At 39.0% G+C, this 23,050-nt stretch overlaps 1 protein-coding gene across 6 annotated transcripts in view; it reads right to left on the bottom strand.

Moving 5' to 3' along the window:
* Window positions 1-6,817: 6,817 nt before the first annotated feature.
* Window positions 6,818-23,050, bottom strand: part of POLR3B (RNA polymerase III subunit B) — a 150,690-nt gene continuing 134,457 nt past the window's right edge. For 5 of the 6 annotated variants that reach the window (XM_077168605.1, XM_077168608.1, XM_077168609.1 and 2 more), the window contains 5 exons: window positions 17,866-17,969; window positions 16,977-17,143; window positions 14,973-15,086; window positions 11,975-12,148; window positions 6,818-7,288 (listed from right to left, as the gene is read on the bottom strand). In XM_077168605.1, coding sequence (XP_077024720.1) covers window positions 7,159-7,288; window positions 11,975-12,148; window positions 14,973-15,086; window positions 16,977-17,143; window positions 17,866-17,969 — 689 coding nt within the window. In that variant the 3' untranslated portion in view covers window positions 6,818-7,158. Of the gene's footprint in view, window positions 7,289-11,974; window positions 12,149-12,243; window positions 12,334-14,972; window positions 15,087-16,976; window positions 17,144-17,865; window positions 17,970-23,050 lie in introns of those variants that run through there. The other variant, XM_077168610.1, reaches the window with a different exon arrangement.

Here is a 23,050-nt window from a genome sequence, read left to right as displayed (position 1 = left end):
GTTAACATTTTTTAGTAGCGTTAATTGATTATTCAGAAGCAAATCAGCAGCTGTCGGTTTGCGGAAGACAGACCTGTGTATCTAAAATTTTGAAACTGTTCTCGTTTGCTCTGTAATTTAAATCAGTTTCATAAACATTTCCTAGTTCAGTGATTCTCAAATGGGGGTGATTTTGCTCCCCCAAGGGACATTTGATTATTCTGGATCATCACAACTGGAGGAGGCATGCTGCTGGCATCTAGTGAGTAGAGGCCAGGGGTGCTGTAAAACATCCCGCAGTGTACAGGTCAGGCCTCCCCCAACCGAGAGCTATCCAGTCCCAAATGTCAGTAATTCCAAGGCTGAGAAGCCCAAGCAGAAGAGGGCCAACATTTATTGCTTACCATGGGCAGGCAGTGTTCCAGGTGCTTTATCTGAGTTAACTCATTTATCTGCCACAGCAAACCTATAGAATAGGGGTATTCTACTTACCCGTGTAAAGTCCCGTGTGGGTGGGAGAGGGGGGTAGTTGGTTATCCCCTATTGAACAGATGAGAATGCTCAGACAACTTACGAAAGGGAGAACCAGAGTATTCTAACTCCCGCCCAGAGCATGGGCTGTGTGTGCCTTTGTCCTCTCCAAATGCATGGAATTCAAGAAAGGGTCGAGCGGCTTTGCTATCTCCTTTTGTGATAACCCCGCTGCCGATATATTTTCAGGTTGGAAGCACCAAGGTAAGTTGCTCCGGAGGCTCCCCCACCCTTGCAGGCTGAACCACCTGGAAAGAGTTGAAAAATCCCAACACCAAATGACTTCTGCAGGGGCCCAAGGAAGCTGCGTGGCACCGAGAGTACTGCTGTGGACTTCGGTGCTTAGCTCCAGACTGGGGATGCTGCGTGCCCCTGCGGGGACTTGGACAACTGACCAGAATGAACAGCCCAGATAGGGACAGAAACTATGGCCTTCCAGCAATCACTTCAGAAAGGTTACCTTAGGCGCGATGTCATTGTGCGAACGGTAGGCAGGTCCTGAGGGAGTAGAAAGGAAGCTGAAGAGGGAGAAAGCTGAAACCTCAGGGCCTGAGAGGCAAGTGAGAAGCAGCATCCTAAATTGCTGGAGAAGAGCTAATCCTATATGTAGGGGAGGCTGGGGAAAGCGCTCTCAAGTGCTGCCCCGCCCTGCTTACAAGGAAGTCATGCCAGCAGGCAATAAGAGAAAAGTACCAAGGCGTGGGAGCTTTGGCATCCCTAAAACTGGCTGTAGAGAGGTACGATCCAAAGCACTTCTCATAGCGTACAACAGGGAGCTCACATTTTGGGTCGTATTGGAATTACCTGGAGGGCATGCTAAACCACAGCTCGTTGGGCCCCACCCACAGTTTCTGAGTCAGAAGGTCTAGGGGTGAGGCCTGAGAACTTGCATTTCTAAGTTTCCAGGTGAGATAGGTGCTGCTGACCACGCTTTGAGAACCACTGGCCTAGAAGCATCCTGGCTGTGTTAGGCTTTTAATCCCTCAGGTTGGCCCCTAATTATTTGACATAAAGGGCGTTATTCTTGTTTCCTCAGTGTTCATAGGAGTCACTATTAAAAGTATAGCAAATTCACAAACTTCCACTCAAGTTATAGTCAACATGTGAATGCAAACATCATTCTAGTGTCAAATAGGATTTTGGACCTCTTATTTGCTTTAATTTATTCACACCACAACTTGCCTCCTTTAAATTGGAAGACTGGGAGTTAAGCAGACTTAAAATTTATTATGCATGGAATGAAAACAATTACCTGGACTTGGAAAATACTTTAGCTCCTTGACCACAGTGTGAGAATTTAGTCATGTGAGGGAAAATGTGAATTTCAGGTTGTTCTGAATTTTTTTGCCATGATATCTTGATTACAGTCAGTTTGATTTACTGAAGCAAATCTCTTCATTGCTTTTGGAGCCTGTGTCTGAAATTCAGATTGGTAGCTTGGTTTTGGTAGTAACAAACACTGGATCACCATCATTTTTTTTTTTTTTTCCATTTGAAACTGCCTTTTTAAAGCTTGTCTTTAATTTCCCATCAACCTTGGTCATGTGGGGCTAATGCAGTAAAAATCCAACTTTTGGTCAGCAAATGAAATAAACTGTTCTCAAGTCACATGTGGAGTAAATACGGATGGTAAAGAGGTGCTACTTTTACAGTTACTTTTCTGCCCATCCGTTTCACAACCAATTATTTACAGGTCTCTCAGAAAGCCGGCTTCTAGAGCCATAGCTCAGATGGCTGAGAAGCAGGCACTGGTCCTAATGTGCTCACTCTCATGTGACTCATTACTTCAAATAAAGGTGTTGGCCCAAAATACTCTGAAGCAGCTGAAAACTATCCCATTATGTAGCACCCAATCAAGGACTTAAAAAAAAAATTCCTTTCCTTGACACACACCACATGGAAGCGTTTCTGTGGTCTTCATGAAACTGCTCCGGGACTCCACACCGGCAACAGGCCTCACTTTGAAGTGAGTGGTAAATGGTTGTTCCAGGCAAGTGTGTTTCTCTAATTTCATCACCTTCCTTCCTCCCCATCACAGTTAAACAGAGCGGCTTTCATAAATAGCTTTTGCAAAACTCTATAGTTTCTGCAATTGGTCCTAGTTTCCAAACTCTGTTTTCCACAGGGAACTGGAGGTTTGCCTTTCCTAACTCTTTCCTGCTGAAGCTATCCTGGCAATGCTGTTAATAAGGATTATGATGTGATTATTAGCAATGAAAATAATAAACATTTGCTAGACCTGTTACATGCTAAGCACACTGATAAGCCCTTTAGATGCATTGTCTCAATCTGAAAAAGAGCCCTGTGTGTATTAGGCAGTGGATTCTTAGTGTTTAATTCAAAGGCATGAGCAACAAAAGAAAAAATAGATAAACTTGGCTTCACTAAGATTAAAAACTTTTGTGCATCCAAGGACACTATCAAGAAAGTGAAAAGACAAGTTATAGAATGGGAGAAAATATTTAGAAACCATTTATCTTTTAAGAGTTCAATATCCAGAATATAAAAAGAACACTTACACTTCAACAACAAAAAGACAACCCAATTAAAAAATGGGCAAAGGACTTGCACTGACATTTCTCCAAAGATGTACAAATAGCCAACGAACACATAAAAAGATGTTCGAAATCATTAGCCATTAGGGAAAAGCAATTCAAAGCCACAATGAAATACTACCTCTTATCCACTAGAATGGCTAATATGTAAAAAAAATAAGGAAAGTGGTAAGTGTTGGTGAGGAAGTGGAGAAACAGAAACACTTGTAAATTATTGGTGGGAATGTAAAATAGTGCAGCTGTATGGAAAACAGGTTGGCAATTCCTCAAAGAGTCAAACTTAAAATTACTACATGACCCAGCAATTCGATTCTTACATATACCTAAGAATTGAAAGTAGCGACTTGAATAGATACCCGTTTTCCACTGCTGTTCATGGCAGCATTATTCACAATAGCCAAAACGGTGGAAGCAGTGCAAGTGTTCATTAACAAACTGTTTATCTAAAATGATGTACATATACAATGAAATACTATTCAGCCATTAAAAGGAATGAAATGTTACAACATAGATGAATATTAAAGACATCTTGTTGAATGAAATAAACCAGACATAAAAGGCCAGATAGTGTATGATTTCACTTATAAGAAATAAGGAGAACATGCAAATTTACAGGGACAGAAAATGGGTTACAGGTTACTAGGGGTGGGTGTGAGGGAGTTATGGCAGAATGGGGAGTCAATGTTTAATGGGTACAGAGTTTCTGTTAGGGGTGATGGCAAAGTTTTGGAAAGGGATGGTGGTGACAGTAGTACAACATTGTGTGGTAATTAATGCCACTGAACTGTATGCTCAGCAGATGGTTAAAATAGGAAATGCTATGTTGTATACAGGTTACCCCAATAAAAAAATAGCCCTCTGTGTTAGTACTATTACTATCCTTGTTTTGAAAATGGGAAGACTAAAAGGACAATGTGAACATGTTATATTTGGAGTGACATATTTGTGAAGTGAAGAGATTGAAACACAGATTCGGAGGAGTTATCCTTAACCACTATGTCAGCTGGCGGGTTTTTTTTTTTTAATTAAGTTCATTATTAAAGTACAATATACATTCAGAGAAATGAGAAATACTGAGTGCAAATAGTTCAATAAATTTTCATAAAATGAACACACCCATGTAACAAACATTTGGATTAAAAATAAAAATGTTAACAGCACCCTGGAAGCCACCTTCCTTCTCCCTCTCAGTCATTAGCCACCCATTCTGCAAAAGGAATGATTATCATGACTTCTCAGATTAGTTTTGCCCATTTAAAATTTTTATATAAATCAAACTATGCAGTATGCATTGTTTTGCATTTAACTTTTTTGCCCAATATTATAATTGAGATTATCCATGATACATACAGCAGTTCACTTTCACTCCACTATATGAACGTATCCCAATTTGTTCTACTGTTAATGGGTATGGGTTATTTACAATTTGTGGTGATGACAAATAATACTACTATGAACATTTTTACATGCACCTATTGATAAAACAAAATACACATTTCTATTGGGCATATACTTAGGAATGAAATTGCTGAGTTATAGTTCATATTATGTTCAGCTTTAGTAGCTATTGCCAAGTTTGGCCTGCCTTGTTATGAGTTGGCAAATACCTAAAGGGAAAAAGTGGTGGAGAAAAGCTGGGATTGCCTCAATGAGCTTCTCTTCTATTTGGGGTCTTGGCCTCTAGTCCTGGCACCTTGGTAATTCAGAGCCCACATTTTGTCCCCTTAGCTCTTTGATTCTGACAAAAGCGCAGGTCAGGATGGCAGCTTTTCAGTGGCTTTGACTCGGCATTTTAGTCACTTGTTCCTGTACTACTTCTGACCTGACAAAGGCATTGAGGGAAAAAGGGCTTCAAGGGTGGTCTGCGAAAGTTATTATTACTGGAAATGGAAGTTTACTTGGTAATTTTTAAAATAGGGAGCTTACAAATAACTTCTAGAAATAAAATTGTAATAGGGCCAACCAATTCTGGGCTGTTTTTATTTTTTAAGTATCTCAAATAGCTACTTATTTGTGGTATCTGCTAGTTTTATCACCCTGTCACAATTCCCTCCGCAAAGATGTTTCAATTTGGAATGCCCACTTTCTAGATCTTGTAAATTTAGAGAATATAAAATTTTCTAGAAGGTTAAAGAGGACTCCCCTCAAAATGCTCACAATTGCCTGGAATGATTTTCAAAATGCAATGTTTATCTAAGAAATACAACTCCGTAGTGGCACTTGAATTAAGGAAAAATTGTCAATTTTGATGACTGAAAATTTAATCTAAGTCGGAGAGACTAGATTCAAAGCCCATCTGCTCCCTTGTTAGTGGTGTGGCCTTGGGGGAGTCACTTAACCACTCAGTGCTTCCATTTCATCAACTGTTAGAAAGGGATGCAATGCTTGGTAAGTCTTTCCAAATCTTCATAGTTACTCATTTAATCCCTAACACTGATTAGGTTAATCCATTGCATTTATTTTGGAACAGTGTGCTATGATGAACAGATATGTCTCTGTCTCCTACATTCCCATGAGAACTCTTTCAGGCAGAGGCCATGTCCTGCTCTCTTTTTATCCTTAATACAGTCTCTCACAACAGGACTGAAAGATACATGATGTAGCACTCACGATAATACCAAGCACACTACATTCCTCTTGCTAAGTGGGCCTTCTGAGTATTGATGAAAATGGTGTGTGTCTTCAATAGGGCTAAGAGGAGTTGTCTCATAATGTGAAACAGTCTAAATCACCCTAGAAAACTCCTTAAATAGCCTGCCAAGTAGAATATATATATTTTGCATATTAAGTCCAGTGGAATAATCTTTATGCACCAATACATTTGGAGAACCACCAAGTCAGACTAGAGCAGGAACAAAGGGCATCATCAAAGATCTGGGCATTCGGAGCACCCTGTCCTTGTAACACCCATCCGGTCCCTCCAGTGAATGGAGATGCAGTGGCAGTCTGGGAGGGCCTGCTCGCCTGTGGACTGTCCCATAATCAAATGAAATGATGTAGGGGTTGGGTTCTCAAGTCAATGACTAATCTGGCTCCCTCTGGGAGACCTGCAATCACATTAGCTTGGTAAAGGCTTTGAAAAATTCCTGTGGTACATTTAATTTTGTTACACCCATTTTCTCACACTTTTTGATATTTGAACTTAATTCTTCTTGGTGTACAATAACAGTAAGTATCCTGCAGAACTAGTGTTCAACGTGGCGTACTACAGAATGCAGTCTTAGATTGCTCCAATTTTAAGAAATTAGAAATGGGTAAGGAAGGCTGTCAGATAAAAGAAAATGGATGGCTGACATCTTGGCAGGAATAGAAGGGACAGAAAAATTACAATGCATCTATGGATTTATATACAGACATTCAAAAAATATTATTGCATGGAACATTTAGGGAAATTCAAAACAGGAGCACTTGAGAGTTCATAAAAAAAGGTGACATCCTTGGTAAACTTGCTTAAGAAGGTAGGAATATATTTTTTATATTTCAAGATTAAAATGGAAAATTATGGGTGTGTAAAGATAAGATTCAATGGTTTGTAAAATATATGCCTACACAGTACCACAAGGAAAGTCATCACTTTATCAGCTGATATTTAGGCTTCATACAGTCTCTCCTTCACACATTGCTCAGAATCATTCCATCTCAACAAAGGTCAAATTAAGCAATTCAAACAAGATTTTTCACATACTTCAAGTTTCACAAAAATCTTGAGTTTTGTTTGTCAGGAGCTATCACAGAAAATTTAACCCAAAATATTCTTTTTTAGGAGTAAGTCTTTATTACTAATAAGTATCAAGATATCAGAACACAAATAAAAGTTTATTTATCTTTTGGGTGATTTCCATTTGTGACTCAAATCAGTAAACACACAAGTGACTGCAAAACAGTTCATACTGTTGGCATCCTTCCTCGTCATTCGTCAAGGTTGGTTCAGTCAGTATTTCAGGGTATAAAATCCTTCTCCATCAGAAGTTTTTTGAGAGAGAACACACAAAGGAATTATTCACAGAAACAGAAGGAGTCCTCAATCCCTCCTAAGCTTTCCTTTGAGTTGGACATATCGATTGTTCTCTTTAAATAAAAATCTTTTCCATCTTTATTCATTGTACTTGGATAGTTTTAATCTGGGGATAATGTTCATAGACTGCAGTTCCTGGAAGAGCAGCTTGCAGGCATACGGGATGCGGAGGGAAGACACGTGGCACGAGGATTTGCAGTAATGGCACCTGAAACCCAAGTCAGAATGTGTTAGAGCGACAGTGACACAGAGATGAGGGCTTGCATGTAGGAAAGGAGACTTTCCTGTAAAATCCTATTGCCATTCTAGCAAATTAGTTAGTTTTACATTACTAAGTGTTCAGTCACACTACTGTAGATGTATGTACACAGGTGGTCAGAAAATAAAAACAAACATCCAAGCAAGCAAATGAAAAACCCAAATAAAATAATAAAACCCAAACAATGCCCCCAGTTTTACAAGCATGGAACTTGAATCAGTTTCTGGCACACTTTCAGACCTTTCTCCCTAAAATGCAAAAAGGCTGAGCCATATCAAATTTACTCAGATTTTGATTTTCTTTTCATTGTTGAAACTGTTTTCAAATAATTCAAGCAATCTATGTATCTGGTTAAGTGTTTTACTACACTAGCATATATTCTAAGGCAAGATGCTCAACAATTATAATTTGGCTCCAGTCACAGGGGATACTTAAGGTCTGATGGGAAAGAAGACTTTTATACAGGAAGGTGGCAGCCAATCAAATGCTACTTATTTTTTCCAATGCTCTTTCAAGCTTTGGGCTATTTCTCTCAGTATCAGAAACTATCATATTTACCATGTGTGGTCCCTTCTGCAAAACTAAGGATGTGTGTATGCATACATGCATATATTCCCTTTAATCCCTACAGCTGCCCAATATCCTAACCACTATGCCTGCTATTCTCTCAGGAAGATCTGTGAACTAAACCTAGATTTTACTCAATGGTCATACTGAAGATGAGCCCTTTGGGAGAAAGAGCATTCTCCCAGGTTTCAGATAAAAATAGAACCTCCCCCTACTCCTCAAATCTGGGACAGGTGGGACAGTAGATATCACAAATCCTGGGACATAGTAGGTAGAAAATTAGGCACCCCAATTAATAGTGCTGACTAGGAACTGGAAGAAAGGACTTTAGTCTCCCACTAGTCTAGCCATACTGGAAGGTAGTATGGTAATAGGTAAACAAGTGTAATCTGCATCTTCTCTGATTAAGTCATCACAAAAGTAGAAAAGATATGTGCCTAAGAATGTTCACAGAGGTACTATTTTATAATAGCAAAAAGCTATGCTCAATAGGAACAGGTTCTATAGTTATAGAATATGCATTCAAAATACTGTGCATTAAATATGACAATGTAGATCCATATTTACTGAAATGACAAGGTGTCCAGGACACACTGTGGAGTGAAAAAAAGGAGTTGGCTAAATAATATTGTCCCAAGGGAATCCGTGGATGAGTTTCAGTAAGTATATGGAGACCCCAAAATCATATGTAAAACTTTATGAATGTGTGCATATTTGTATTTTTCTGCCATTATCAGAATTTCAAAAGGGTTCCTAATCCAAAGGAAAATAAAGAACTACTGGCAAGCAGAAATCCCTCAAAAAAGAGCCACCAAAATGCTAATGGTACTCATGTATTGGTATGGGAATTAATGTGACTGTCCTTTTCTGGTAACTTTTGAATATTTTATAATGAGCAGGGATCATGAGCAAAATCAAGTTTTTTTTTTATTTTAGGAAAGCAAGCACTAAGGCTGACAATTCCAAAGAGTGATGGCAAACAAATATGTAGATACAGAACTTCTTGGGGAGAAGAGAGTAGGAAAAGGCATGAACTGCCACGGCCTGCATCCTTGATCTCACAACTAGGGGTCTGCAGGGCACTAATCACTTGTAGATTATTTGATTCCATCGACAGTCTTAATATAAACTTGGTTAATTCCTTTTTCTTAAAAGACTACCTAAAGACCTTTTTAAGGCATTTTAGTTTTTAAAGTGCTGGATTGATCTCGTTTATTCTAGAAAACTGATTGAACTCCTTGCTTGCTGATTCCCCTGGTTTAGTACATTATCCTGGGACCTTAATCCAAAATAATCTATCCAAATTTCCAAATGTGCTGATTCATAATCCAAAAGCCCATTAATATTCTCTATTATTAAATATTTCTCCATCATTTACAGTGTCCCAATGGATGGATATATATATATCTGAACAATTTTCAGAAGCAGAAACTTTGGAAAATAAATGGAATTTTTAGGGTAAAAGCAGCAAAAAAAAGAGGTTGTGGCTTCACATAAGAAATGACTGTCCAGTGAAATATCCTCTATGAGCTAATTATCTTAACAGGGATTTGCTTTTCTCTGCTGTTCTCCTTCTGGACCTCTCTTTTGTGACTTATGCCCTTAGTGTCTTCTGTAGAACAACAGTCTTGCTGTAAACATCCCCATAGCAATGCCTTACTAATGTGCAAATCACTGACAAAAGGCCAGTTTGAAGGTTCTGAACTGCTCTAATTACCCAGCCTCCATTGTGTTGCTCATTAAAGAGAACTTCCTCCAACAAACGCCCGTGCTACCTCCTACACAACCCAGCATACATGATCAGGTAATGATGGGAAAAATGAGAGCATCATTACACATCTCTGCCAGAGCGCAGCACACAAGGAGGCTGCTAAACTACTAGACTGGATTAGGATTTTTTTCTGTTGGCAACAAGGGTATATGTAGGCCACACTAAATCAAACATACAGGATAGTAAGGTCTGTTTAATTACAGTAAAGACTTAAACTGTATAACCTGATTCAATCCTTTCAAAGGATTTCAAATATAATACACTCTGAACACATGAGGTTCAAAGTCAGGCACTGCCATCAGACAATCTCTAAATGAGACAGAAACGAAGCAGGAAAGAAGATACGAATTTATAACAATCATAATATTGAGATTAATTACTGTTTACAGGTCTTGCATTCAATTGTTTCCCTATATATCTAGAGGAGGAGAGAGTTAAGGTTTTCCAAGTGCAAGTGCAGATCAGGTTTACTGTTTTCTTTTTCTTTTGGGGTGGGGAGAGGTGGTGGCAGTAGCGGTGGAAGGAGTGCAGGGAGGATGGAGAAGAAAAGAAACTCTCTTTGAAGTTTCATGACTCCTATTTTTAATGACTCTTCTGCACCATCCCTTCAAAGTAATTTATTTAAAAATCTTGGTGCCAATGTGAAGTCTTAAGCATAGTGGAACTAGGTTCCAGGCATCTTCCTATACTTTTTTCTTCTTTTTGGTAACACAGCCAGGACTATAAAAAGCCAAATTCAACGTGCATTTCAAAAGATAAGTAGACATCTCAGGACTGAAACCATAAGTAGCTCCCCATTTCACTGATATAAGAGCCAGGCTGATTTTCAGAATAACGTCACCCCATTCCTGCAACCTGATGAAAAGAATGAACCACAAATGGCCAGCTCTTGTGTTAATTTTAGAAATTAAATGATTTCTTTACAGAGAGGTCTCATTAATTCTTCTACATCAAAATCAGAATCTAAATTGGCTAAAAGGTTTTGTTATTTAATTAGCAAGGTAATCACTGTGCCCAACATGCCCCATCTTTCTGACTCTTGGTTTGTTTTATTTAACAAGAAACCAAGAAGTTTCAGCGAGGAAAATGTGGCCCATGTATTCCTCAAATCCTGGCAATGAATGCTCATCTGGGCCTAACTATGATCTTCTGTATCCAACCCCCAACCCTAACAAAAAGGGGCGCTGGGAAGGCAGGTGAGGGGAGATGGGGGTTGTTTCCCGGCCCTGCAGGGTCTGACTTTGACCTCATTAGACCTGTTTCTGATAGCAAATTGAATAAAGACTGGGAAGCCACAGGATTTTTTGCCTATGCGGGTATTTCAGGGCTCTGGATCATGACTGACTCTAGGTAAAGCTTTTTGTTCTTTGGTGGCAGAGTAGAATCATTACAAGTAAGAAAGGTACTCCCATAAACAAAATCAAAAAATAGATAGTATCGTCTTCTAAGCTGGCATTTGTATACTGAGGTTTATACAGAAATTAAGAATTTTGTGCATTACATAATTTACCTCTTGGCAATACGAAACAGGCTCAGTCCCATTTAGCAATTACTTCTTATTAAGCATCTACCAGGTCCCCAGTTGGAGAAGCATGGGTAAACAGGGCAAAATATAACTCGAATGAGGTAGAAGATAAGCTCCTTGTGAGCGACCACTTATCTGTTTTGTTCATTACTCTGAGGCTGATGGAGGGGTCTGGCACTGAGCAGATTCTTACTAAAATGTTTGATGGATGAATGACTGAGACAGTCATGGTCTATGCCTTCATGGAATGTACAGTCCAAGAAGCAATGAAGGAGCTTGCCACAGCAGAGAAAATAATGGACAAAGGGTCCAGTCACCAGGTTCTGATTCTGGCTCTGTCACCAATGGAGCAATACACCCAGCTTCTCTTAGTCTGAAGGTACAAATAAGGGTATCCAATACAATCTTCTCTAAAATCTTTCTACTTGTAATATTCTGTGATTCTATCTAACAACAAAGCTGCTAGGATTTTTATAGATGAATACTGTTATAAAAGGTATCTGCAATAATATTAAAAAAGAAGATCAAGTCCATGCTCTTCGGAAGTTTAAATGCTAACAGTGTAGAAAGATCTTTATGTAGTCAACTTAAACATGCACAGGGAGGATCCCCAATTATAGGAATGCCTTGATGGGGAAGGGTAAGATAGTGGTCATGGGCAAAAGCTGGAGAATGGTGGTGGTGGCGGTGGGATATGATCCAAGGCAGATTCTTTAGCTGTGACTTAAGAGGCAAGGAGTATGGTGTGAGAGATATACGGTACTCAACTTACCATCCGGAATACCCCAGAAGTCCACACTGCCCACACACATCAACCTCAAAGGCATCACTCGAAATCATTAGTCTCTCTAGTAAAAGCATACTGGCTCCATAACCAATTAAACAGTCACGTTCCATTTCTCCAAGACGCAAACCACCATCACGAGATCGACCTTCAGTGGGTTGCCTTCGAAAGAAGTTATTAGACAAATGCATTATTATTATTGTATTAAATCGAAGAGGCTGCAGCACACACTGGCTAGGAGCACAAAACTTTGGAGCTGTGCTCACCTGGATTCAAATCACTTACAAGATCTTGAGCATGCTGCTTAGTCTCTCTCGGCCTCATTAGTAAAACAGACGTAATAACACCTATGTCAAAGTGCCACAAATGTGAAAGGATGTAATACTAGTGGTCATTACTATTATTAAATGAAAGTAATAATACAATTATATTATATATCATATGATAATTTATTAAAAAATATAGTTATATGAAATACCATGGCTGATAAATAAACAAAAAGATTCAAGTGCTAAAAAACAAAAAAACATCAGTGCTGGCATTACTATTACCATCGCTGTCATTGTTATTAGAACAATCAGGGAACAATATCTTCTGGGAATTTTTAGAGACGTCTTTGTACTCCATTATTTAAAAGCAGAATAGACTGTAGAAGAAGTCTGGGTCCCCTAGTGGTTACTGCCAGAGCTCCAGGGAAGAGTTTCAACATTAAGAAATAAAGTTTCTTATAAAATTTGTAATAGATCAGGAATAATCTAGAAGGGTGGAATGCCTGAGCCAGATGGGAGGGTTCCCCAGGGACTGAAAAAGTTGTGTGTGTTCTATTCAGGTCCTTCTTTCACGTATGAAAACATTTCATTCCCCTTTAGAGGGGCATTTTTAAATGGGAAGCTGTGAGCCCTTGAATGGATTCCCGGTGGCTTATATGTATGTTGGGCATAAGAATACTTTCAAAGGTCAAGAATTGGACACAGAGATGTAGATAAAATTAGGACTGCTGAAATATCTCAGGCAACCATGCTTAGATAGTGATGACATCTCTTATTTTAAAAAACAGGTGAGCTCTTTGGCTGGCTTCTTTTGGAGTGATACTCCTCAGAAGTGCTCTTTGGGCAGCAAGGACCTTAACCACCTTGTTTGCTTTATTCTATAGCATCTTTTAATCTTTGTTGTAGTTGTTGCCAGCCTCCCAAGAGTTAGGAGGTAAACCACAGTGCATGCCAACATATGCTGAAATTTCCATGCATCTTTTTTTTGTTTCATTGTTGTTGAAAGTTACAAGGGAAAATCAATTTGAATTGTAGATAATTTGTGGAAAGAAAATCAACAAATAAACAAATATGAAAAACCAACAAGGTTTTCTAAACGAACACACAAAAGCAGAAACATTAGTGAGCACAACATGTACGTACTTTTACCTGCTGGGAGAACGACCCGTGAGTAGGGGCTTCTCTACCGATGGTCACTGACCAAGGTAGGGTAGTCAGATCACATGAGGGCAGAATCTAGCACTTGGGTTTTAACCAACAGTGATAACTGACTACAAACAAGTACACCCTAGGCTGTCTTCGGAATGCACAACAGTAATAAAGTTGTAACTTCTTTGATACAACGAAGCAAAAAGTAGGAAATAATTGCTTTGACATTTATGCAAGCATTAAGTAATTTCTGGAAGTTGTAACTGAAATGGAAGTCCAGGGGAGAAACATATTTAACCTGACCATGGTCTTACTGTTGAGGTGGTTACCGTCTTAAGAATCTCAACTTTTTTTCTCTCTCTGCAATTTTAAGTACACATATGTCTATCACTTCAACAGACGTGTATTTGCTCAATTTTAAATGGTCAAGGGATTGAGTCATCTATACCTCTCCCATGGTAAAACAAAACAACACAACACTGCACTAGCTGCGTCATTTCCCTCCCCCTATACTGTAACATACAAGCAGTGCTCAGTGAAAGTGGGGAGGTATCCAGGTATGTGTTCAACATCTCCTCTGGATCTGAATACATTCAATATTCAAACATTAGACATCCACCAGCACCCTGTGAAGTAGGTATTTACAGTCTCCACTTCATATATAAGAAAAACTGAGGCTAAGAGAAGTTGTGATCTATCCAAGGCTCATAACGATGCTGAAAGGTGGAGATGAGTTTCAAATTCTTATCTATCTGGCACTAAGGCCTGTGTCCCCACCCCTAGGCTAGGATTTCTCAACTGTAGTGCTACTGACATTTTGAGCTGAATAATTCTTTGTTTTTTGTGTGTGTGGGGGGGTGCTGTCTGTGCACTGAAGGATGTATAGCAGTATCCCTGACCGCTACTCACTAGATGCCAATGGCAACCACCCTCCCCTGGAGTTGTGACAACTAAAAATATCACCAGATATTGTTAAAGTTGCCCCCTGAAGAGAACCACTGCTCTAGACTATGCATCTCCAATTGCAAAATGGAGTACTAAGAACATGCAAAACTTAGTAATTCCTCTTCCCACCAATTACACCTATTTATCAACACATAGGCACTATACTGAAGACACAACGGGCATACGTGGACCCCTACCTTCTGGAACTTGCTTAAATAAGCATCAAGCAAAGCTGTTTTATTCTTCAATAATAGAAGTTAAAAAAAATTACAATTGTGGTTTGGGCTATCAAATACTGAGTGTTTTCTGTATACATGTGGTTGCATGCAGGTAAATGGATATGTGTAAGGGTATGTGTGTATATACATTCTTACATATGAACAGGACCATATTCGCAAACTGGTATACAATAAACTATTTTGTTAGGAGACCACTGATAAGACCTATGGTGGGTCTGCTCTTGTGCCTATGATGCTTTAAATGGTTGCTATTTTTTCATGTTCATCATACATATGCAATTTTTGATGAGGCCTAACATCCAAAATTCTGACATCTTAAAAGACTTCTGTGAGGCTTATTGCTATATCTGAAAAACAACATTTTTTATGAATGCATTCTCTTACCTGGTCAGGACAGCCCGTGGTCCTCGGGCCCGGGCATGCATCTTATCCAGCACCATGTGTTTCAGTTTCTGATAGTAGACAGGGCCAAAATAGATGTAGGCTTCTAAAGGCTCACTGAAAGAAAGGTCAGAGTTTTGGTTTAAAAAACTAAGTTTGGGCTGACAAGAGACAGTCTTTTCTAGGACCCATCTCTGGGAAGTTCTTACTTGTTTATGAATAGATCAGTGACTGACTGTGTGAGAATGCTTTTTGGTCTGTAGCTAAAAAGGCTATATCCGCAAATATAGAAGTATCATAACCTTTCTTAAAAGATAAATTGTTTAATTAAAAAATAAATATTTATTAAATAGTATATACAGGATGGCCCCTCCTTCACGGCTACCATCCTGGCCAGGCCTCCATTCTTTCTTGCCTGAACTGCAACAGGGTATCTACTACCTGGTCTCTCTGCACCCGTCCAAATCTGTGGTTTTGCTCAATTCCTGGTCAACATCTGGATGGAGAAGCAAGGACTGAGATGATCGATTTAGCACTGACAACTGCTTTTTAGAAACAGACCATTAGCTGATTTAGTTTATCATTGTAATGTGGATTTTACTATAACATTTTGAGTCTGACAAAGAAATCCATACTACTACAGGCTGGAGAGATCATTTTCAAAAGCACTAAAATCAAGCTCTGTGTTCTCACACATGCTTCTACTCTGAATTTCAAACTCACATTTAAGCAGTTTAAAACCTCAAAAGAACAGTATAAACACCATGACCCAGAGTTTTATATGGCAGAAAATATATACGTGTGCCTTAACTTAAACTGATTTGATCTTTTAAAACTATGTAGAAATTGAGCTTGAAAACCCTGTCAATCATGATAACTTCACAGATATCTGTTTCTCCCATGTTATCAGGAAGACCCAGTATCCTGCCTGTGTGCTGGCTCTTACAGCCTTCTCCAATCTTACCTCAGGCCCTGCTCTGCCACCTCCCTCATTACACTCCAGCAGGACTGGCCTCTTCCAATTCCCTGAACAATAAGCAAATTCTTTTCCTTATGGGGTACTTAAATATGCATTTCCTCTGAATGAAACACTCTTCAAATGCATCTTCTCATCCTTCATATCTCAGCTTAAATATCTACCTCCTCAAAGGAGTCTTTTAACCTATTCTTTTACTTCATTTTGATGAGACCTCCTGTGCTTATCTTTACTTGTCTTTATTCCTTCATTTAACACATATTTCTGGACTGTCTGCTGTGTGCCAGGCCTTGGGCTAGGTACTGGAAATAAAACAGTGAACAAAGCAGACAAGCCCTGCTCTCACGGAGATTACATTCTGGTTGGGGGTGGACAGACAATAGTATTTGATAATGTATTCAATAGTGATGGATGTAAACTGAGAAAAATAAAGCAGGGAAAAGGAATGGACAGTATTGGGTTTTAGTTTTAAGTAAGGTAGTTAGGATAAGCCCCACTGAGAAGTTACTTGTGCCTGTTATTTTTTGATGCCTAGAAACAAATTTAAATGGTAAGTTCTACTGGGCAGGGACAGTGTCTATTTTGTGTCTCCAACGGGCAGGGACCGTGACTATTTACATACTCCCAGAGTATGTAAAGAATACTCTGCAAGGGCCCAGCACATATTAGGTGCTAACAAATTTTTGGTGAATGAATGAGCAAATGTTAGGCCTCAGACATCTATCAAACCACTAATCATCTGACATTCATCATATAAATGCAGAGAAAAACTCAATATAAGGGAAATCTTTGTATTATATACAATTGATGTGCTTCTTAAAAGTTGGGTAGAAATAATATTTTTATAAATTAAATCTTTTCCACTTCTAAAATTATAGCTTTATCAGTACAAATAATACTCCCCAACTTACCAGTTTTCTAAATTTGAATTTTTTGGTATCAGATTTCTTAAAGGAGTAAAGTTGTAAGGGTTCTTGCTTCTGACCCTAATAAAACCATTCTTTCTTTAAAAGTCTAAATCACACACTTACCCTGTGATGCCAGATGTGACATAGTCTTTCCCCAAGTAGTTATAGCCATGGCGAACAAGGTCTTCACATACATCCTTCACTTTACTCCCTCCAAATGCAGTGCCATAGTGGAATCTTCCATCTAACACGCCAGCCTTGCCAGCTAGCAGTTCAATCAACTTTCCCACCTACGAGATGGGAACAAATTAAGTGACCACCTCCTTGTAGTACAGAAGTTTTGTATGTTTATTTCTGGCCTATTTTTCCCGAAGTATATGAGACCATGACTATTACTACTAATTACTACTAGTAAAAAATTAACAGCAGCAAATACATATTTTTCTATTACTGGGTGACAGACTGTTAAAAATTTTTTACCCGAGCTAATTTTACTCTTTGCAAAACTCCTATGAGATAGGTACTATTATTTTTCTCTTTACAAATGAGGAGACTAAAGTTTAAGTAACTTCCCCAGGGTCACCCAGCTGGTAAGTGGTGAGCTAGGATTTAAAAAAAATAACCACTTAAAGGGAACCTCTTTAGGTTAAATATAAGGGATTCTCTTTTCTGAGGGATAAGTTCAATACTCAGAACACTCTGTGCTTGAAGGAAAGTAAAGATGTACTCTTCACTGTCTTTGTAGAGGACAGCGGCCCACAACAACCAGGGGCTAGGAACCTGTCTGTTTGACAAAGGGCCAAATGGTCCTTTTTTAAAAACAGGTTTCCATCACCTTCATGGACTGTGACTAAACCAATGGCATGCTTTCTTCCTTAAAAGCAGCACTTTTGGGTGCACGGGTAGTTCAGTGGTAGAATGCTCACCTTCCATGCGGGAGACCAGGGTTTGATTCATGGACCATGCACCCCAAAAAAAAGCAGCACCTTCGAAAAACATAAAGGAAACTGACCGTCATGCGTGATGGGAAGCCGTGTGGATTCATTATGATGTCCGGACAGATGCCAGAATCACAAAATGGCATGTCTTCCTGAGGGACGATCAAGCCACAAACACCTGGGGGAGAGAAGATATCACGCGATGTACAGCAGATCAGCAGAAAGGAAGGATACCGTACTTAATTGGGATCTCTCTGCTGCTATCTCTATTTCCACGGCTGAAAAATGTTCCCTATGGTCTCTATCAAGAGTAACCAAAGCAATTCCCAGCAATCCTGCTAGCCACACAGTGTAAAAACAGCTCTTCTTACAGAAAGGCTGTGGATCGGCCTGCTGGCACAACACACAATGGTGCTGTCAGGCTGCTTGCCCAGCCTCTCGTGCCACAGAGGCCAAACAGCAGTGACTTCACCAGGCCCAGGGCCTGTCGGTGGCTCTGAAGCTTCAACTCAGCAGCAACTTCATCCCTTAACAGCCAGTTCATGATCTCCTATGTTATGCACCCAAATCACAGGAATCCAAGTTCTCTTACCACCAAACAGAACTGAATAAATGATGGGCATGTTTAAATTGCAGTTTAAAAAAACTGACAAAAAGTACTTGTGTGTAGCTGATGTGATAACAGGTCTATCTATTAGCTGCAAAGCACAGGCTGGTTGGCTGATTTTTGCCAGGGTTTTACTGGCTGAACCTAACCTGCCCTAAGGAATTTTAATTCCAAGTTTATGATGTAGTAGAAAAGCTATCTTTGATTGAATTTCAAAGTTAGACGAGAAAATGAAATGCCTAATCATTCTTGGAGAAAGCTACTAGAATTAGAAATAGGATTTTAAGAGTGAAATGGAACAAAACACACCTACCATTTATATGCACTCTACTGGTGTTCTCTTAAATTAATTGTACTTTATTAGTTCATTAATATTATTCTAACCTGTAGTGGATTTTATTGCTAAATAGTTTTTTATTTCTGAGATTTCTTTTTCTTGGGGACACGAGTAGGGGTATTAGATTTGTTAACCGTAATTGACATAATTTAGAATTGAAAAACTAGTGTACAATGGTATTGGACTAAGGAAAAAATGCTTTCATATTTGTAGCAAGATAAAATTCCTTTTCCCTGTGTGTAAACTTACCAACGATCTACATCTACTGAAAATAAAGTGCTCTCAAAAAATTTTTCATCCTCCAGTTTGTCTTACACGTAACTGCTCAAACTGTTTTAAAATAAAATCATGATTTGATACAATTACCAAGAGCTAAAGTCTAAAGAAAAAAATGTCATTTTATTTAATATCACTATTACTATTCTGAGTTTCAGTGGCTGCCAACAATATGATAATTAGGTTTGTGGAGTTGAATTCTACAGCATGTGGATACTCCTGGGTTTTTGGTTGAAATTTTAAAGAACATAACGCTTTCCTATATGAAGCAAAGAAACAATCGTTCAGTTCATGCTATTGCAAATTCAGTTACAGTGTTAGAATTTAAATCAAGCAGAGCGTGTGATCCTTCTTTCTTCCCTCCAAAAAGCCATCTTGTCCACACTGAAATTATCTGACAAATCACTGGGGCTACTGGGAAAGCTACTCTGAAAGAGATCAAATTGTAAATCTAGGTGCACCGACAACAACATTGTATAGCAGTGAAGCAAATGTTAAAAAAACGGCAATTCAATAAGAGACTGATCCTGGAACGTGTTTGGGTAGGAATGCAATTTTGGCTGGTGAGGAGATGGAGGATGCAGCTATATCCTTTAAAAACAAAACCAAAGAAAAAACCCAGCACCCCTGAAGCAGCAGTTCACAGGAGGACGCCGGCGTCTGCGCAGGAGGAGGCTGCCTGCCCACCCTCTAACAACAGAAGGTGGGAGTGAGTGGCAGAGGTAGGCACGCTCACCCAGGAAGCATGACATACTTACTGGGGGGAGGGGGAAGGGGAGAGCTCACTTGCATTTTGTGTTTTCAGTTTTACTTGACACTTTTAATGCAAATTCAACTTTATGGTGTTATTAAATGAAAAGATGCTCCTTCCCCAGGAATCAGAATCTCTAACAGCTTTGCTTGAGATCTGACTCATAGGTAGTGCAGAGCTTCCTTTTTGGGAAGTTATTTCCTTATCAGCCCTGTCCTGGTATTTCATTTAAAATACATATAAGTACTGTTGTTTTCAGATTTTTTTCATTTCACTATAGGAACTGCTTTGCCTGTATCTGAACCAAGGGCACCTGTAAGCCCAAAATTCAATCTTGGCAAACTTAAAATTACTTTAAGGCTCTGAAAACCCTTTTATATGCCAAGATGGTTCCCATAGCAGACAGCCCTGTGTTGTTTGTTTTGTGTGAAAGTGAATGATAAAAGATCCATGAAATCGACACAGAAAGCCAGAACAGCAGAAAGAACTGAGGGCTCTCCATCATCGCGGCTTCTACCCTCTGCTGACTTGCGGAACAATGGCAGCTACACATCCAACTGCAGATCTAACACAGCTGTGCATTTCATTAGATGAAGAGCACTAGTGACACAAGTAAATAATTAACTTATTCTGGTCCACTGACTGTGCTTATGAGACCAGTCATAGCTGACAGATTTTAATACAAGTTAACACAAAGAGACCATAATGAGCTTAGAAGTTAAAACAAAATATTTAGACAGAATTTGATGATCTCGAATCTCAAATTAGACAGATGATTTTTAAGAGTTTGTATTTTACTGAGTTCATTAAGAGGAAAAAGAGAGTACTCAATCTTAGAAACGACTTTTTTAAAAAAGGTATTTATTTCTCTGTTTCAGAATTAATCAACTCTCTAATCAAAGTGGGAAGGTCTCTTTCCTTATTTTCAAATGCAAAATTAAAACTGTGTTTTCCCCAGGGACAGAGGCACAGAATTCCTTCCAGTATTTAGAACTCTTAAAAGTTATGGTTTTTAAACCAGTTAATACTGGTTTAAAAATGTAAATGATATGCAGTCCGCTTCAGTGTGTTAATACTCCCCTGGATCTCTGAAAAGAGGATGGACTACAAATAAACCATATCTAATGGAAACTGTTGTGAAATAATTACCGATTCATACCTTAAATGCTTACACAGCATTTCAGATTTAAAAATAAAATTTGTCCCTTGGCTTATGTTGGTGTCCCAACCCCATTGTTTATAGCACAACCTTCTGGCAGTGAAATGCAAATACACCAGTTTAACATGCCCAGGAAAATTTAATGCACTCTTTGGAGCCAACTGGGAATTAGACCACAAGTTAGACTACAGGACTTTTTATAAATGAAAACAGATAATAAGGAAAAATCCAATCATGGAAAGTTAGAGCAAAAAAAGACTGCAGATGCCTAGTCACTAAAATATTATTTCATCATCATTAATCTTAATTTCAAGTTGTAAGGGCAAAGAATTTAGGGAGAGTCTCCAGAAGCCACAAGTCTGAGGAAAGGCAGTTTGGGGACCCACTGCCACAGTTCTCCCTATGTCATGTCCCAGACACAAGAGGCTCTTACACCAATTTATTTCCACTTCTGTGACTTCACAGAACATATATATCACTTTAAGAATAAGTTTTCCCAGCAAAAGCCCAGCTAATCTGTTGAATTATTTGGTTTTCTTAGACAGTGTTTCTAATTATAAAGAGTAATTGACTATTCATAAGTTATTTTTTGCTTTTTAAAAAACATTGCAGTTTTAGTGCAATGGATCTGTGCGATGGACCTATTTTAACTAAATAGAAAAAATAAAAGATGAGAAAAAGGAAAATGGTAAGGAAAAGTGAGAGCATTCTGCTACCTATCAAGATAGGAAAATGAGACCAACTGTAGAAGACAACTGCAGCAACATCTTTAATTCAACAGCTGCTTCTCCTATGACTTCAATGTATTGAGAACTGACTAGCAAATGGTTTTGTTTTGTTGATAACCAGGTTTCATCTTAATATCATATTCTGCTTCAGCATTTGAATTCATTCTTATTTAGCAAGTCTGCCTGCCACGTATAACTACTTTTGGATTAAATTGCAACTCTGAGGTTGATATGCATTGTCATTCTTCTGCTTGCGAGTGAGGAAAGAGAGACGATCGTTTCCCACAATTACCAAGCATCTGCTGTATGACAAGCGCTGCGATGGAGGTGGAGGAATGGGTTCAGCGCCTCAACTCCACATGAGAGGTATTCCACCCAGATTGATCTGAGTATTGAAAACTAAGCATTAACACAATTCAGCTTGCCATACTGTAATGCTCTAAGTGGTGCAGGGCAAATCTGGCAACACGTTCTGCTGAAATTAGTAAATAGAATCTAAATTACCTAATTTACTTCTTGCAGATACTTAACTGTTAGACGAGGATATTTACTCTGCATAGTTTACCCTTCTCCGCACTGAACAAAGAGTGAAATTCATGATGCTGTACTTTTACTCTCCCAGTCACCAAAGAAGAGGGCCTGCGTTTAGTTAGGGGAGTGAGGGCCTAGCCTACGCCTAGTGTTACTGAGGTTCCTAAGTGGGGGAGAGGAGTCTGGAAAAAGCTCATCACCCCTCAGGCGGTCAGATCTTTGGAGGGCAGATCAGGGACTCTCACTTGACTCTGTTGTACTACTTACCTTAGGGGGAAAACACTACATTCTGGTGAGCCTTAGTTGTCTGGTCTTTGTAATGGGAATAATTAGCCACCTACCTCATGAGGCAATTGTGTTGGAAGGACAGATGAGCTAATGTCTGAGAGGTACTTTGAGGGCTTTGAGAGAAAGGCTGCATCTAAATAAAGGCATTACTATTATATAAGAACCCTAATTCCTCTCAGCAGGAAGCAAACTAGCAAAGCCAAGGAGACCGACTTAATGAATTCTATTAGAAGTAGTTGCAGTTGCACTGACTTTAGCTGAAGAGCGAAAAGAAGCTCTCTCTTGAGTGGGTTGTTCAGGTCATTTAACATCATCAGGACTGTGTCTCCTTATAATTTTAGAACTTCACAGGTCCTGGGGCTGTGGACTAGTAGTGGGAAATAGTTCACTGCTGATGAATATGGCAATAAATGGACCAAAGCAGCAGCAGGAATGCTTTCAAGTCCAACTGTTCTTATTAAATAAGAAATATTTTGCTTTGAATAAGGGCATCTCTATGAGCTTTTCTACATTCAGAAATGTAAATCTCTAAATCAAAATGTGAAGGCTAACACACATGGTTACTCCTTACTCCCCTTCCCC

This window comes from Tamandua tetradactyla, chromosome 7, assembly GCF_023851605.1.
Source record: "Tamandua tetradactyla isolate mTamTet1 chromosome 7, mTamTet1.pri, whole genome shotgun sequence".
Classification (NCBI taxonomy): domain Eukaryota; kingdom Metazoa; phylum Chordata; class Mammalia; order Pilosa; family Myrmecophagidae; genus Tamandua; species Tamandua tetradactyla.
This window is presented reverse-complemented; position numbering and strand designations above follow the sequence as displayed.